The sequence below is a fragment of the Abrus precatorius genome, unplaced genomic scaffold, assembly GCF_003935025.1.
Source record: "Abrus precatorius isolate BTA unplaced genomic scaffold, Abrus_2018 Scaffold2, whole genome shotgun sequence".
Classification (NCBI taxonomy): domain Eukaryota; kingdom Viridiplantae; phylum Streptophyta; class Magnoliopsida; order Fabales; family Fabaceae; genus Abrus; species Abrus precatorius.
In genome coordinates this window covers 1,650,528-1,669,085 of record NW_020874362.1, presented here as the reverse complement: position 1 = coordinate 1,669,085, position 18,558 = coordinate 1,650,528, and the positions used below count along the sequence as shown (strand labels likewise).

Below are 18,558 nucleotides of genomic sequence, written 5' to 3'. Positions count from 1 at the left end.
AGAAGAAGCAAAATTGGGAAGTCGAAGAAACGGAAGCGGTGTAAAAAGTAACAGAGGCAGATGGAACCCCCCCTGACCCCGTGAGCGTGACTGTGGCAGTTTCTTATTCTAATCCATTCCCTTTCCCTCTGCCTTTGCTACCCCTTACCTATTACCTCTTCCAAAGCTTCACCTTCTTCACCTCTTCCAATCACAACTAACCTCGCCTCTTCCTCCATTCCCCCCCCCCTCTCTCCCCCTAGTTTGGGGTAGGACTCATGCTCGTCGTAGCTTAACCCTTCTATGTCGAACATGACCTCCATCTCCTCTGTCGAACTCAATTACCTAGTTTTTCGCTACCTTCAAGAATCAGGTTTCTCTGCTCTTCCTTTCTCTTTTTGGTTCCAAAATCCTTTTGTATGTGTCCTAGTTCTTTTTTTTTTCCTCCTTTTTTTTTTGTTGTATCTGAAGGATGTTAAGGTTCTACAACGAATACCGAGTCTTTTTTTTTGTTTTTTTATAAATTTAACAGTTGCGAGCTTTTTTGAGCGCTTCAATGTTGTTCCTACGGGTTAGGGTTTACTATTTCTGAGAAAAGGAAAATTGATTAGGCTGGAAAAATGGTCCTTCGCCCTTTTTTCTCCTGGTTAAATATATAATGAGGACTGAAAATTGTTAGATCTGCTTCGGTAAAATAGATTTGGTGTTTAGACATGATTTTTGAAGTTCCAAAGTTTTCTGTTTATTTTATCAGTTATGGTTTTTAACCAATATACTATGAGATTGTAGTTATTTTTGGGAATGAAATGACAGTGGTTATTGTTAGTATTGTTACTGGTTGCTTTTCATTTTAACTGAATGAGATGTTACGGTAAATCAAAATGGTGCTTGTGGTGAGCTTAATTATTTTCTGTTCATACTGAAATATATTCTGATTGTAGTTGATGTAAGTTGGTAGTTATATTTGTAAAATGATAGTAGAATTATTGATTGAAAGGAAACTTTACAAAGCTTTGAGCTGTGGAACTGAGTGCTTGAGGGAAATTATAAAATGATTCACTGTTGGTTTGAAGAACAAATGTTTGCTTGTTCTGTAGACTGACTATTCTTGTTCAGAACCATATAACGTGTAATGTAATATTTGTTCAATATAAAATGATTCGGTGCTTTTGCCAAATAACATACGCTTTTTGGCGAGTTAGGCTTCAACGGTATGTTAGAATATTGATTAGATCCCTTATGACCAAGTTAATCTTCAACCCAATTGCTAGAGGCAGAGGAGATTGCAAACAGTTTATAGGGAAAATCATTAAGAAGGATTTAGAGGTCAAGTTCTTGCTATAGACATGATATACACAGAACATTGTTGCTTCATTTGACCCATGCAACGACCCTATCTAATGGGACAGGCTTGGTCGTTGTTGTTGTTGCTTTTACAGAACAGCTTAAGTTTTTAGGAGAGTTGGTCCATGAAAATATCCATTAGAAAAGTGTGGAATGATTGTTATTTACGCTTTGTTAAGATGTAAATGTGGACATTGATTTTGCTTTTCTAAAATTTGAAGTGTGAAGTGATAGATAATAATACATTGGTGCTGTTGTCTTAGAGGAGTCATATAGACTAGGGCATCTATTTGAATTAGGAAAGCTTGATGAGGTTGAGTTTATAATGTAATTTGTTTACTGAACAATTACAGGTCATAATTTTCATTTTATGAAGCTTTTCATATTTACAAAATGGAATGTAGCCTGCAATTGAATTGGTTTATTGGCTACCTGTGTTACTTCACTGCTGCAGGTTTCACACATAGTGCATTTACATTTGGTTATGAAGCTGGTATTAACAAATGCCCCATAGATGGAAATTTGGTGCCACCAGGTGCTCTTGTTACATTTGTTCAGAAGGGGCTACAGTACTTTGAGATGGAAGCCAACTTGAGTAATGTTAGCATTCTATACTTTTTGAATTCTTGATTTAGTTTCAACATGACATTCATCTATTTGATTAGACCTTTCTAAGCTGTTGTACCCTAGGTTTCATGTTGATCAATGTTTCTTTTAAGCCTGCCAGTGTGATGCAGACCTGGAAGAAGATTTTTCATTTTTACAACCTTTGGATCTTATCACAAAAGATGTGCATGAACTTAGACAAATGATAAGTGAAAGAAGGAAAAAGCTACATAAGGAAAGAAAGAAGGAATTTGAGAAGGAGCATGAAGGGGAACGTGGACGGATAAGAGAAAGAGAAAGACGTGAAAGGGAGAAAGAGGTTGAAAAGGATAGACGCGAAAGGGAGAAAGAGGTTGAAAAGGATAGACGTGAAAGGGAGAAAGAAGTTGAAAAGGATAGACATGAAAGGGAGAAAGAAGTTGAAAAGGATAGACGTGAAAGGGAAAAAGAAGTTGAAAAGGATAGGGAGAAGGTAGAAAATGATAGACAGCGAGAACAGCAGCATGGAGATCATACTGTCAGAGAAATGGTCATAGATCATGAAAATAAAGTTCCTGTAAAGCATGAAGAGAATGGTGCAGTTGGAGGTAATGTGCTACTCAGTGAAATGGTTGACATTGCAAAATATGTTCTTTGTTGCATGTGTGGTACTTAGCGACATTTTCTTATTTGAATCCACCCTAAATGTCACTCTCATATAATTCCATTTTCCTTTGTTATCCTTCATTTTCTGTTTGTCTTTACATGTTTCTATGATTGCTTCTTCCTTCTAAAATTTATACTATATTTACTTGAATATTGGGTTGGGTTCCAAAGCAGGAGAGGTTAAATGAATGATGACTAATGACTGAAAAATTAACCCCTTGATATTGTAGTTTGCTTGCAAATATGGGTTTTCTACAATTTTATCCATTTTACTTATGTTATCTCTGGGAAGGTGTGTTCCAAATAAAATTACTTGTTATAGTTGAAAGTTTTACACCACTAGACTCCTTTGCCCCAAGATGCTCTGTTAATTGGAGTATTTCATTGTATATTGGCCGGGACACACAAAAATACTAGCGGTCTGTTTTGATTAATAATATTCCTTCATATGAATTTTCATTTTCTTTAATAGAACCAGAACCAATGGACATCTCTACAACATCAACATCTCAGCTATGTGAAATTCCTAGTTCAGATGTGACGATTTTGGAAGGTCATACTTCAGAGGTTGAGAATATCATCAATGCTTCTTTTGTTTCTTAAATTTTCTCTTTGACTATTGTTTCTTCTGTCAAACACTCTGTAATTGGCCTGTTCACCATCTGTATAGGTGTGTGCTTGTGCATGGAGCCCAGCAGGATCTCTACTTGCATCAGGGTATGCATCTACATGAAGTGTTTATTTTTGCATAAAAAATATGTATTAAATTGTGTGTAACATTATGGTTGATGCACATAATATTTTGCATCTTGAATTTCCATTTGTAATGCTTCCAATTTTGTTTGACTTCTTTTTTAAGATGGAGGGAAACAAATTCATTTATGATTTTTAAAATTAATTGAACCTGTTTGGAAACATTGTGTTGGCATTCAATTTCTGAAACGTGGCTGTTAATAGCACACTATAATGTCTAGTTTTGTGGAGCATCCTTTGGCTGCTATTCTAGACTTTTCTGTGGAGAAATTTTGGGTAGTGGGAGTCGCAATGGCAAATAGCTGTTATCCCAGAATTTGTGGTCATTGCAGCTGCTACTGTTGATGGAGAGAAAATCTTCTTGCTACTACTTTTCTGTGGTTCACAACTCACAATCCTCTTTTTTAGGGTTTTTTTTGTTGGTATTTCAATTTCTGTTACAAGACCCACTTTGTTCTGTTCCTTTTTCTTTCGCCTTCTATGTCTAATGAGTTTTGTCCCCATCATTGATAATTACATTCTGAAACTTCAACTTTTTTTTTTTTCCTGTTTACAAATAGGAAATAACATCAATATGAAATGTTTCCAAAAGCTGGTTTCTGGATATAAATCCTTTCAAATGTTTTATTGGTTGGTTGATTTTGAGAAGAATCTTTCAAATGATTTAATGGTATCCAATTAGTCACAGTTCAACAATTTCCTTGGCATCCAATACCCATACTTCACTGTTGTTAAAATAAATAGGCAGGGGGATCTCTCTTTCTCTAGTTCCCCTTTCTCCCCAACTTCTTGACTTCTAGTTTCTGTCTTGGATGTTTGACTTGATCTTTTAAAAGAGATATATACAAAAGTTGGCCTGAACTTTCTTTCTCTCTACCATAATTTGCAGATGAGTTATGTGTGGTATGTACCGTATATGGTTGGGAAATTTGTTAAAACTGTGACACACATTTGGGTATCAAGAGTAATGTGAATCATGTGATTTGTTTTTATGAAACTAATGGAAATTTACAATAGATGGAGACAGTTGCATATTGTATTTTTGTCTGAATGGTTTACTTTATGATATTTGTGATCATCATATGCTTTTCACTTTCCAATTTTTTTTATTTTTGTTTTTGGATTAAGCACTTCTAAGGATTTATTTTTCTAAACTTTTTCTAATAGTCTTTTACTCCTGGAATAAAAAATGTTTGACCAAGACAAATGAACATGAGCAAGATCAGAAGTCCTCATTTTATAATTAATAAAGTTCTGAAGAATATGCATGTTAATGCTAGTGGATATGATAGTTTTTCTTTACGATAATGAATTCTAACTTGACTTTTCCTTGTTATGCTATTTTATAACCCATCGTTGTTGCAATCCCATGCAATGACTTTAGCTTTCCTTTTTATAAAATGGAAAATGAATAGATTCAATAGTGATGCTGTTTATCAATTTCTTTTTCGGAGTAGTGAAGGACTTTTAAAGATTACTTTAAGGATCATCCCTTTCAATTTTGTGATTTTGAAAATGAATCCTGAATGATGGCTTCATATGATATTCTTTCACTTTCCCATGATCATTTCAACTTTTAGGTCTGGGGACTCAACAGCTCGTATTTGGACAATAGCAGAAGGGAGATGTAAGCCTGCTTCACAGAATGGCCCTTTGAACGTATTGGTGTTGAAGCATGTTAGGGGTAAAACAAATGAGAAGAGTAAGGATGTCACTACACTCGATTGGAATGTGAGTTCAATTGCATATTATGATTTAAACCCCAGACAACTACTTGTATTTGTATGTTTAAATCCAAAGCTGTTTTTTGGTTTGCTGTTATAAAATTTGTAAAGTCATAATAGTAAATCTTGGATAGCGAGGTGGAGTGGCTGACCCCAAAAACGCTATAGTAGGATAGCGGATAGTGGGATAATCGCTATTTTAGGCATTTTAAATATACCTAATATAAATTAAGCTACATACATATATCCTGAAAAATACAAAATTAAGACCCAAATTGAAGACATGCAATATTAATGATCAAAAGTGAAAATTTAAAAACATAACAAATGTCAAATAACAATAACAAATAACAACAAAATACATGAACTAAACAAATTCACATTTGTAATGCATAGAAGTTTAGAATACTAAATATTCAATTCAAATTTAAATATTTTAATAGTTATCATCATCATCATCTTTACTATCTGCCATTTTTTTTTTCATTTTCACTTTCATTACTATTTTTGTAGAGCCCTTCTTCCTTTTCCTCTTTTTATTCAGAGTCTTTATCATCACATTCTTCTTCTTGTACAAATTCCTTTTCTTTTTCTCTTATATTTAGAGGAATAAGCAATTGTAGTTGTCTTAGGTTTTGATCTAGTTTATTGCCAAGTATAAGTTATAGGCTCATTGGCCCCAATTGCATTGGTATCAGCTCCCAAGTCAAGATATCATCATCAAACACTAATTCATCTACAACATTTTCATCATCTTCAACAATTCCTTCTAGCGACTAATCATTATTATCATCAACATCTTTTAAGAGAATAGGATCTGTCACATCAGAACTCTTAAAACATTCATTAGGAGCTTGGTTATATTTAATGAAAATTAAGTCTTGCAACCTTTGATACTCAAGTCTATTTTTCTTTTTAGAATAGATTTATTTTAACATAAAAAGTATTAGTTTAACACTTCCAATATTATTAGATTGAGCACTTTAAATTGAAGTTATTTGACCTTTAATTATATGCTCAAAAGTACTCCAATTTCGTTTACATCCATATGAACTACAGGTCAAATTCAACACCCTAATGACAATGTTTTGTAAATGTGGCATACCTACTCCATAATTTTTTCACCATTTAGCTGCAAGTTATGCAATAACTTATTAGCATTGCTATCTTGTTCTTATATCTACATAATTACATCACATTGTACAAAGTACCGTTTCTTTCAAGAACAAAGCAAGGGGGATATACCATAAATTGCTATACAAAATTTGTTACCATCTAATAAGATTTATTTATAAATAAAGAATCCTTCAGAACTTTATTTAAGAGTGCCTGTTTGATAAAGTTGTAAGGACCAGTGTTGTCAAGATCACGATCTTAATCGTGAGATCACACGATTTTGTGATCTTGCGCAACCTCCACGATCTAGATCGCAAACAAGATCGGAGTCAGTCAAGATCGCTGGGGATTGCGATCTTGTCCTGTAAGATCGTGGGATCGTTGATTCGATCCGATCCTGGTGTTGGAGTCGAGTATGATGACTTGGTTAAAAAATACTTGTGTCTGCGTCGTCTTCATGTTTGTACTCTAGGCGTTGTGTTCGCGTTCCTTGGGCACGGGTATTCATTGCGTGGGTGGTTTGCCTTTTCTGTTTTGGTGTTTCTTGATCTGCTGTTTGCTTGTTTCAATTAATGGTTCACGTTTTCTTGGTGTTTTGTATTCTCTAGATATACTGTGAGCCACTGTTTCAGTTTTGTTTCGCATTTGGTAGTAGAGATGAATTTTTTGTCTTGTTATAAATACACCTTTCAATATAAATCTGTGAGTGAGGTTAATTTAAATAAATATTAGACATTAACTTATATGTAAAATGGTATAAAATTAATTTTTCTAATAATTTTTTAAAAATTAATGAATATCATATTTTATAAAAAAATCTATTAAACATTATAAGTTTCTAAGTTCACCTATTTAACTATAAATCTAAACACTGTTAACTAGAGCTTATACATCAATATTATTTATTGCAAAGTACTATAAGTTGGATAACTTGTTGATCTTTTTAATTTTTTAAAAAATATTCTTTTATTTATTTTCTATTATGTGTTTTCTCACCTCAGCATGGATAGTTTAACTAATTATGTGTTATATTGAATCTTAAATCTAGGATTTTTAAGTTTATATTTAACTAAATTAGGTAATTTAGACATTAACTTTTTATCTATGTAATTTTCTCTGGTTATATATATGTTTTAAGTATAAGTCTACGCATTCAGTAGGATCTTACAATCCTACGATTACTATTTTTTATCCCTCTTCCGATCCTAGGTAAGATCCCGAACTTGACAACATTGGTAAGGACCATTTATTCGTCCAAGTATTAAATAAAAAATCAGAGGACTAGGAATTATTTATTTATTCTTTCTGTCATAAAAAAAGATGGTGGACTAACTAATATTCCGACATTGGACCAATGTTATCAATGGCAAATGGCGGCTCATGGTGGAAACGAAAAAATTTGTCATAAAGTTATGACGGATATAATAAAATATATATAAAATATTATAATATGCATATATAATATTTATGTACACAAATTTAATATAAATGCTCAAGAAATTCTCAAGATTACATCATCATTCCAAGTAACAGTTACAATGTAAAAGAGTAAAAACACTGCAGCTTGGATGTTATATTAAACAAAAAATGCTAAATAGAGCTTGAACAACAAAACAGAGGATGAATAGCAAAACAGATCTTGAATAGAAAAACAAAAATGATTAGTGAATAGTAAAATAGAGCTCAAACAAAAAAGCAGAATAGATGCCGGAAAAGCTGATTTCTCCTGTGAAGAGAAAAGCAGAGGAGACGCTGGAAAAACTGATTTTCCCGGCGAAATGGAGTGGGTGAATCTGTTAGGATGGGAGAAATTGTTACTTTGAGGTTTTGGCTTTTCGTGCAGAGAGGAAGAGTGTCAAGGAAGATGAAATATATGTTTTATCAAGGGTAAATGACCTTTCTACCCTTACAAATAATCAAAACGGTGTGTTTTAAGAAAAACAGAAAAGGGTTTCTTCCTTTTCCCAAAATCGTGCAATAGCACCTGCGACTTCTCCCTGTTCTGGCCGCAAACCACCCGCAACCACTGCGATGTGACAAACACCCCGCGATGTGGTGGCAGTGGCAGCAGACAGCTGCTTTGCACCGCCCCGGTGCGATAGCACAGCTATTAACAAGTCACTTTAGGGTTTTCTTGCATGGGTCAACCTCTAGACCTGGTCAGATTTGCCGCCATTTTTCAACAATTTCCGTCATGGCCGCCGTTACCGCCGCCATGGAAAAATGCCATAAAATGCTAACGTTGTAACGGCGGGGTTAATTTCTGCCACCGAATTCCGCCATGGCCGCCATTTAACAACACTGCATTGGATGAAAAGGCTCAATGCAAAATAATAAAATAAAAATGCCTGTCACATCACAAGTCTTTGTTCCTCCTTTTCTCTGTGAACTACTCAAATAGTGATATCTTGTTCTTTCAGATGCCAGTCTTATGCTTCATATGTAGCTGTATCAGTGCCTATTTGTCTGATAGCTCTCTCTAAACCTATTTATATCTTTTATTTTGTTCTCTTAATATTTCCTCTCAAATAAAATTTCTTTTTCTATGAAATGAAAGGTAAAACTTCAATCTTTCTTTTTAAGACATCTCTATATTTTAAAACCTATTTATATCTTTCCACCTGTCCTTAAATTTTGCTATGCTTAGGTATTATTCTTGTGAAACCAAGATATGTAAATTCAAGGTTATTATCTGTAATATTTGCTGGTAATGTGTTACGCCTTATGATGGAGAGCTCACTACATCAGCTGTTGTGCAGGGGGAGGGGACACTTCTGGCAACTGGTTCATATGATGGGCAAGCAAGAATTTGGACCACTAGTGGTAGGTCATTCTTTTGTTTCTTTATATTCTGCAGTAGATTTAAGGACTTGTATGTGATGAGAGGAAGAGAGCTAAATACTGCCTTGGTATTGCTATTATTTTATTGGGGTGGTTGAGAATTTTTAGCTATCTTGGAAGCCCAGGGAAGGTGACCTGGGGAGGTGATCATTTACTTCTTGTTTAAATATGCATTTACTCCGACAGTCATAAACAGGAACTACTTAATTTCATATTTATCAATAGCATGCTTTAGCGGAATAGCAGAGTGGAGTAGGCTGCTATAAAGTTTGAATAGGCGAGCATTTTTTAATAGCAGCTGTAGCACTGTTATTGCAGCGCCAGAGTGAAACTTTCCAAAGAAAAGTCATTTTTCTCCCTAGGAAAGTACTACATTGAGGAATTTTTTTACTTCGTGGTTATGTACTTGTATGTTTTGCAACCGTGACTTCTTTTTTTAATGAATATGTCATTGCTTTTGATTTTTCTTAAAAATCTTTTAGCACTTATACATATTGTATAAATTATTTAATTTATATATAAAATTTCTAAATAGCAGTCACACGCAATCCCACTATAGCATTTTTGGAGTTAGTCATTATGTGTTGCTATCCGAGATTGATAACTATGTTTAAATTTTTATTTGCTTTGTGTAAGTTGCTATATATTTTGCTGCCAGTCAGCAATTCATGCTTTGGAGGCTGATATTTATAATTTTTTTTGAGTGAATAAGTAAATTTCTTCCCTTGTTCATTCTCCTTTAAACAACTGATTCGAACATGGTCAGATTGGAGTTGTATTAGTATGCAAGTCCATTTCTTCCTTTGTTATGAGGCCAGCTTGTTTGGTGTATGACTGATATGGACTAATGGAAGTTAATGATGTATGCACGTATCCCAAAATTGCAATACATTGTTTGTTCTCATATTGATGTCAGCTGTCTCTTTAATTGACAATAGTTTTTTCTTGTTAATAATGAGTATGATGGGCCAACCGCTACTAAGGCCCAACAAAATAAGGGCAGTTGTTACATCGCTATCAAAGTCTGTTATTTGTAGTTGCATTCATGCTATTTGTAAATACATTGCTATTATTGATTTCCCTAAGCAGACTCTGGATTTATTTGAATTTGTTTTTAGGATGATAGGAATTGGATCAGAGAAATGTTAAGAAAAAGAAATAATATCTTTATTGCACAGAGAGTCTCTAGAATCAACCCAGGAAATGTTCAAGTCCTGGTCTCTCCCAAGCTACACTTTCCCTTTTTCTAAAAAACTCCTACAACTGATTTGTCCTTCATTATTTATAACCTCCTAAGAGAAACATAACTAACTATATGACTGACCTACCTACTCATTAATATTCTGTTACACTTTTGTTCTCCCTTTCTCTTTTATTCCTTCTAAATCGTCTCTGATAGACCCTTGTTATAGGAGGTCTGCTATCGTAAGAATTAAATCATGATTGTTGTTGTGATAATGTGATGTTACCTATGACTAGGTGAGCTGAGGAGTACATTAAGCAAACACAAAGGACCAATTTTCTCTCTGAAATGGAATAAGAAAGGTGACTATCTTCTTACTGGAAGTTGTGATCAAACTGCCATTGTGTGGGATGTGAAGGCAGAGGAATGGAAACAACAATTTGAATTTCATTCAGGTGAAAATTTTGATTGTGGAATCAAGGGGAAATTCTATAAATATAACACTAATTTTCTCAACCATGTCCATGTTTATGAATGATTGTTTGATTTGGGTTTGATATGTTTAGGTCCAACACTTGATGTTGATTGGCGCAACAATGTGTCTTTTGCTACAAGTTCCACGGACAATATGATATACGTTTGCAAGATTGGGGAAACCCGCCCTATAAAAACTTTTGCTGGTCACAAGGTTTGTACTTGAGACCTTATTTTGTGGAACTACGCAATAAGCTGATATTTTCAATGCTAATAAAATTATACCCTATTGTGAGAAACGGTTCATCCCCTACATTCTTCACCAAAGGTTAAAAATGACTGGCTAGGTTAACTGATTAGTGGATAACTGTGGTCCACTACTTTCAAGTAAAATGACCAGCCCTATATGTCTTAATTGGCTAGCAAAGTTAGTTAGTAATTTGCTGTGATCAAGTAAAATCTCACTTAACCAGATTATAGGGTCTGCATGTTTACCTTTTCTGTCATAGTTCACTGACGTTGAAGGATCATAGATATGATATTTTGTCTGTTGAGTGTTGAGGAAGCAATTGTCTTAGATGTTTCATTGAAACACAATTTAGTAATTGGACAAGTCTTTACATCTGCAAATGACCTTTCTTGTATTTTCAGGGTGAAGTTAATTGTGTCAAATGGGATCCCACAGGTTCATTGCTGGCCTCCTGTTCTGATGATATCACCGCAAAGGTAATAGTTGGCCACTTAGTTACTAACCTCATGAGGTGTTTGCTATCATACCTTCTTTATAAAACTATTTATTGTCAGAAATATGAAATAATTTTTGAAATTACTGTGTACGTTTGATATTTCTTGTTTTGATTGGATACTTGATTGTTTTGTAGATATGGAGTATGAAGCAGGATAACTATCTTCATGACTTACGGGAGCATTCCAAGGTACCCTGAGTTTTTAATGTTTTCCAATGAACTGTCATCCAATGTTGTTGGGAAAACTAAATAATTTACTTTGTAGGAGATATATACTATCAGATGGAGCCCCACTGGTCCTGGAACCAACAATCCTAATCATAAATTGGTGTTAGCTAGGTATGTTAGTTACTTGGTGGAATTCAGTTAACTATTACATTCATGCATGCGTGCATTTATGTATGGTTTCTCCAAATGTAGAATAATTTCTTACTTTTCCAGACCCTGAATCCTAGTTGATAGGTGTGGATTGCATTTCTTCAACTGAAATTGGTAATGTGAGTTGCATTGCATTGTTAACTGAACTACATAGACTGATGTGTTGTGTTTGTTTGGTTGTGATTCCAATTGATTATAATGCATGCTCAAAGTGTGATGCTATTTTGACTCTCTCACTGCCCCCCTGTCACGTAAATTAATTTTAATTTACATACTATATATTTGATTGCAGCAAAGTTGTTGTGAAATTACTGTTTAGATTCCAATTTTTTATAAACATTCCGGTCTTGATAGTTTGATCATGGTAACATGCCTGCATGCTATTTTTCGAATTTAAACACTTAGTCATGTTTTTGTGCAGTGCTTCATTTGATTCAACTGTGAAGTTATGGGATGTGGAGCTCGGGAAACTCATTTACAGCTTGGATGGACACAGGTACTGTTAATTTTGCCTCTGGTTTGTTTATATGTGTCGTCTTTTAAGCTTCGGTTTATTCTTTTGTGAGGGTAGTATACTGGCCTCTTTCCATTTTTCGTTTCCAAGTCGTAGACGCTGTGTGAAGGCTGATGAACATGTAGTCCTAACCTTCAATTTATGGTTTCACAAATGCTCTAGAAAAGAGGCAGATATTTCTTTTTTCCTGATGTGTTTATTTGGTCCTACAGGCATCCCGTATATTCTGTTGCATTCAGTCCCAACGGTGAGTATTTAGCCAGCGGGTCTCTTGATCGATCCATGCACATATGGTCATTAAAGGAAGGCAAGATTATCAGAACATACACGGGCAATGGAGGCATTTTTGAGGTCTGTTGGAATAAGGAGGGTGACAAGATCGCCGCATGTTTTGCAAATAACACAGTGTGTGTTTTGGATTTCAGAATGTAAGATCTGAGTAGCACTAAGTTCTCCTGGCTGGTACATTATATTCTTTCTTTCCCCCCCCATTTAGATGAGATCGGTGGATGTGTATCTTGGGTGGGTAGGTTACCCATTTTAACCATAGTTGTAGGCTTAACTCAATTGTCCTTGAATCCTGTTGTAATTTGCTATAACATTAGTGAAAAGTAGTTTGTAGCAGTGCATTCTTAATAAGCAAAAATGTATAGATTTAGTTGGACAATATCCTGTATAAGTATTGCTTGACGTCTGTATTTTGCATCCATGTGTGCTATTTAAATTGTCTCTATTAGTAAAACTAGCTGAAAGTTTATAGCTGATACGATAGTTGAAAGTTTATAGCTTTTAAAGAAGTTAGTTTTTAATAAGCTAGATGATATTTAGAGCAGTTTTTCATAAGTTAGCTTTCAAAAGTTGTATACTTAAATTCAGAAGTTGTAAGTTTCCTTATTATTTATCTTGTTTATCGAACAGTTTTATTAAGTAAAAAATAGTTACAAGTTTTAAAATAACATATAAGCTTGTGTTATCAAACAAATTTTAAATCCGCTTGCTTTTGTTGCAACTTTGTTCCATTAGGGCCTGTTTTTAACTTAGGGAATGGGAGGAAAGGTTAGAGGTTGATTGTTTTTGGTTTTATTTTTAATTATAAAATTTCCAGCTTTTAAATTTTGTTTAAATAATTGTATATCAAACAATGAAAATGAATTCGTTTCTGCTTTTTGTACATTTTGAAAATGGAAAATAGAGTGAAAATAAGATTTCAGTTTTGTAATTAAAAGTATAAATAAAAAATAAAACAAAATCGCTCTTTGAAACCAAATAACTCATTAGTAAATTCATGTTTATCAGTTTGATTAAAGGATGAAATAAACATAATTTGAGTACAATTTATGATCTGTATAATTGTCAATTTTTTCCTGCCTTTTTAAGCAATGGATTAGACTCTTGACGGAAAAATTAAAATACAAGGGATTAGACTTGACGCTTGAAACTTGTTAGAAGTTATAGGGAGAGGAATTTTAATAACATGACCTCACCATTTTAATAAATAACAATGTCCATCTTTATTTATTTATTTATTTTTGTGTCAAGCACAATACTGTCCATCTGAAAGTAGATAATAACAACTGAGTTTTTGACAATGATATTTAAGGGACTGAAAATGGGGGAAATATTGCTTTTTTTCTTTTTTTTTTCTCCAAGAGCTACATTGTTCATAATTTTTATAGTAGTTTTTACAAGTTTTTTAACATTAACCATTTCATCATATACTTTCTTTTCTTCAAATATCACAAAATTATATAAATTTATTATATAGATACAATTTTTATCTCAACTAGAAAAATTTCCTGAGAATGTGTAGTGTGTTGACATATCACGCAATCAGAAGTTCATATCCTCTCATATCTTTCTAATCATCCTTAATTTACCGTCAAAATGCTGTAAGGACCGGTAGGTATTTGAGTGAGGTTTAAAATTTTAAATGACATGTTAATATACAATAGAATTTAGGTCTTAAATTTATTCTCATGAATTTTATAATCCGTGATGCTCGTAATCTGTTAACTGCGGTTACAATGAAATAGTCAGCAAGGGTAACAAATCTGGTGTTTGTCTTAGAAGAAAGGAATTCTGTGGATAAATAAACGTTCACCAGTAATCTCCACATGAACATGAACCGTTCTCAAATTGGTGGAACCGGTTCCGGTCTCTCATTATTATATTTCGGCTAGTGATCTTAGATATCATCTTCATCACGGCATGGCAATCCAAGCACACTCGAAGGTTCTTTACAATCTTGATGGTAGTTCCTGGATTGGTGCTAATGAGACCAAATGCTAAGGCAAGCTTCTCACTGTGAACTTCCAAGGATTGCTCCTTTTGTTGTTCCCCTATGTCATGTAACACTACATCTATCTTTGGTATATAACCGTTGGCCTTGAGCCAACAATTTATCTCTTCCAGCATCGAATATATATCTTTGCTCTTTGGGTGTCTCAAATCACCAGCAAGAAACTCATGTACCTTGTTGTTAACTTCAATTGAGCTACACCCAGGTTCCTTTTCAACTCCACTGTCTTTCATCAATGATCTCACCTTGGCCACACCAACCCAGTTGCCAGCAGCAGCATACATGTGAGAAAGAAGAACATAAGTCCCTGAACTAGCCAAATTATGGCTCACAAGAAACCCTGCAATTTCCTCTCCCAAAGAAACATCGTTATGAAGCCTACAAGCCCAAAGCAAAGTTCCCCACAGGACAGGATCAGGTTCAATATCCATGCTCCTCACAAGGTCATAAGCTTCTTGCAGATGCCCAGCTCGGCCAAGAAGACTCACCATACACCCAAAATGCTCAATCTGTGGTTCCATCATATACCTATCCTTCATCAAATTGAAAATCTCCCATCCTTTGCTGACCAAACCCGAATGTGCACAAGCAGTCAAAACGGCAATGAAGGTAACATCAGAGGGTTTCAATCTAATGCAGCACATCTCATAAAACAACTGCAAAGCCTCATCACTAAACCCATGTGTCCCATATCCCATAATCATGGAGTTCCAAGCCGCCACATCCTTTCCCTCAATCAAATCAAACACCTTACGCGCATCCTCCAAACTCCCACATTTGCAGTACATATCAACCAAAGCAGTACCCACACGAACGTTAACTCGTTGACTGTTCTCAATATAGGAATGCACCCACCTTCCAGACTCCAAAGCACCAAGCTGGCCACAAGAAGACAGAACAGCCAACACAGTTACTTCATTAGGCCTAACCTTCTCACCCAGCATTCTCCTAAACAGAAACAAAGACTCATTCGGATACCCATGCTGAGCATACCCATCAATCATCACGTTCCAACAAACCACATCCTTAGTCTCCATTCCCTCAAACAACAACCGAGCCTCTCGGATCATCCCATGTTTCGCATAACACGTAAGCATAGCCGTCAAAGTAACCAAACTCCTCTCAGGCATAGTAACAAACAATTTCTGAGCGCACATAACATCACCGCCACGTGCGTAAGCGTCAACGAGGCCCGTGGTAACGTACAAGTCGGAACTAAAGCCCAATTTGACGGCGTGTGAGTGAATGGCTCTAGCGGGCTCGAGGGTGCAACCTTTGAGAAGTGAAGAGAGAGTGAAGGCATTGGGTTGGACAGGGTGGGCTAGCATTTGGGTGTAATAGGAGAGGGCTTGGTGGCAGAGACCAGAGTGTGTGTGAGCGTTTATGATAGCGGTCCATAAGAAGACGTTTGGGCTTTGGGTGCGGTTGAAGAGAGCCACGGAGTAGTGGAGGTGGCCCATGGAGGAGTAGGAGCGTTGGAGCTTGAAGTTCAAGATAGGGTGGTGGTCGAGCCCACGCCGAATGAGTGCGGCGTGGATTTGAAGAAGCTGGTTTATGGATTTCGACTTGTCGATTAGGAGTGTCAGCTTGTCCAAATGAGCCGGTGTCGCCGCCGTGGACCGGGTCGCCGACGGTGGTGGTGTCGTGAAAAGAGTAGCAGAGGACATCCTTGTTTTACCGGTTTTTCCAGTATCTGCCGCCGTACAATGACATGAAGCCACAACTCGGGATTATGCATGCCTGGTTTCTTCTTGACCACAAGTAGTTATCCCTTCCAAGTAGAACTCTATTTCACCTTTCAAGTTTCTAATCACAACACTGTTGCTTTCTCGAATTATTCTCAAATCTTAATTTCTTTGTCTGTTAATTTATTTTGCTATGTTCAAAAAGATTAACGAGTTTTTTAAATTTAAAAAATTAACTTGCACACATAAAGATTCTTTCTCGAGTGATTTTACTGACTGGATTGCATATTTATCTCATTTTATGGTAATATCAAATAAATTCCTTTTTTTTAAGATGTTGGTAAATAAATAAATATTTATAATTTTATTATCAAGAAATGAGTTGATTAAGAAGTATCAATTTTAACCTCCCCGTGAGAGAAAAAAAAAAAGAAAAGCCTCACACCCTCATAAAGTTAGGTTTTGCAATCTACTTATATGATCTTCCATATCTTAATTGTCATTTATGAGACACTAATTTTGATTGAAAGATAATTTTAAAAATATTTAAAGAATTATATTTAAATTTTATCTTATTCTTAATGACTTTAGTATGGTTGCTCTTGTACTCCCTAAATGAGAAAGATGAGTGTTGTGGTATGAAATTATTTATCTTAGAAGGATTTATATAGAATTTATAAAAGCATTTTATAATTTTGTTATATCATAACCCAGAAAGAAACTATCAGCACTTTCTAATACTTTGAGCAAACCCATATGCATTTTTCTTATACTCATGCTGATCATCCTTCCTGAATTATAATAAAGAGGACCGTAGCAACAAGATCTTTCACCTAGAAATTTTCTGATGCACAGGATCCATTAAAATGGCAAGTGCAGAGCATACTTCTTTCTAGTCAGGGACTAGAGGATAGTCATTATAAATAAAGCTTTCAGAGAGAGAAATTTAGAAACAACTCATGATATATGAAACACTCAAGTTTTATTTCGATTAGGTCTACCTTCTAAGGCAAAGGATTCCCCCTTATATAGAGGATGGACAGAAACTATAATAATTACATCAGATAAGGTTGGATAAGATTCCAAACCTTTTCTAAAGTAACTTTTAGCAAACTTACAAAACCAAGACTTTAAGTACACGTGACTCATACAAAAAATAAAATATAAAAGACACTTTATTACATAAAGATGCTTTTTCAGAGATTCTTTAGTTTTTGAGGATAAGCTCGTGACTTGGTGACATGTTGGGATCGTCACTTGAGCAGAGGCTGATTGAGTCAAAAGGATCTTGAGGATCTTGAGAGTCCATTATTGGATCAATACGTGTTGAGCCTTCATTTCTGATTATGACATGACTGTCCATTTCTCAATTTTCAAAAGTAATAGAGGAGCAAATTACTGATGGATCTATTGGTTGGATCTTGTCCCACATTGTTGGATTATCATTATCAGGAGGACAAATTATATCTATTGCTTTTAACTTGGAACAAGTGGATTTTACTTTGAACATTTCTTCATGAGCTCCATTTTCAGTATGGAGGTGAACATTTAAATCTGCTTGGTTATGAGGTGGTCTGTTTGGTTCAGATATCTCTAGGAGGCTTGTAAATGTGTTCCAGACTTTGACTTGATTCTGGGTATAAAGTAATTTTGAAACTGGATGTTCGAAATAAGGTCTATGAATTATGACCACTGTTACCTGTTTTGGAGTTTCAGTTGGAGGTAACTTCATTTCTTTCCAAATACTGAGTCTTTGTAATTCAAGTTGAACATCTTTCTTCCAGTTTGGGATAGGTTGATACCAAGCCAAAAATTTCCATAACAGAGTGGATTGATTGCGGAGGTCATTAAGAAATTCAAACATGATGAAAGTGGGAAAAACTATGGGATAGTGATATAAAAGGGTGGCACACCAAAGATAACATACATCTTCTTCAATTAAAGGAAAATCCATTAATAATGCAAAGATGTTTAGGTATGGTGCATCAGGTTGAAACCAGGTAGGTTTAGGTTTAACACTGCGGTGGTAGAGTGAAAGAGACAGATAATGGAACATGTGATTTTTTGCAAAATCTTTGATGTATTCTATAGTGATAACATCATGTCTCATATCTGGAGGAAACATTGGAAGAGGAGTTGGTCCAGAGCTAGTACTGGCTTCAGCAATATTGAGAGGGAAAATTAAAGGATATGAGTTTAATGAGGTTACAATGGCAATAGGCTTTTTTGGTCTGGATAGGAGGTCAGGGACAACATTTTTTTCTCCTTTGA

General features: G+C 35.0%; 2 protein-coding genes across 6 annotated transcripts; one reads left to right on the top strand and one right to left on the bottom strand.

Moving 5' to 3' along the window:
- LOC113857370 (WD40 repeat-containing protein HOS15-like) lies at positions 1 to 13,215 on the top strand. 5 transcript variants are annotated; one of them, XM_027489165.1, is made up of 15 exons: positions 1 to 352; positions 1,778 to 1,923; positions 2,051 to 2,257; positions 2,291 to 2,516; positions 3,047 to 3,141; positions 3,245 to 3,291; positions 4,908 to 5,058; positions 8,927 to 8,990; positions 10,488 to 10,646; positions 10,758 to 10,879; positions 11,317 to 11,391; positions 11,547 to 11,600; positions 11,677 to 11,750; positions 12,211 to 12,285; positions 12,516 to 13,065. In XM_027489165.1, exons 1-15 carry the CDS (start codon positions 283 to 285, stop codon positions 12,733 to 12,735), a joined length of 1,785 nt encoding a protein of 594 aa, XP_027344966.1. In that variant the 5' UTR covers positions 1 to 282; the 3' UTR covers positions 12,736 to 13,065. The 5 variants fall into 5 exon arrangements, with proteins under 5 accessions (XP_027344966.1, XP_027344965.1, XP_027344963.1 ...); XM_027489164.1 differs by having other exon boundaries at positions 2,051 to 2,330; positions 2,364 to 2,516; XM_027489162.1 differs by having other exon boundaries at positions 2,051 to 2,516; positions 12,516 to 13,215.
- A 741-nt stretch (positions 13,216 to 13,956) lies between these two features.
- LOC113858559 (pentatricopeptide repeat-containing protein ELI1, chloroplastic) lies at positions 13,957 to 16,419 on the bottom strand. Its single transcript, XM_027491251.1, has one exon. The coding sequence runs from the start codon at positions 16,267 to 16,269 to the stop codon at positions 14,401 to 14,403; it is 1,869 nt and encodes a 622-aa protein (XP_027347052.1). The 5' UTR covers positions 16,270 to 16,419; the 3' UTR covers positions 13,957 to 14,400.
- Positions 16,420 to 18,558: the final 2,139 nt, after the last annotated feature.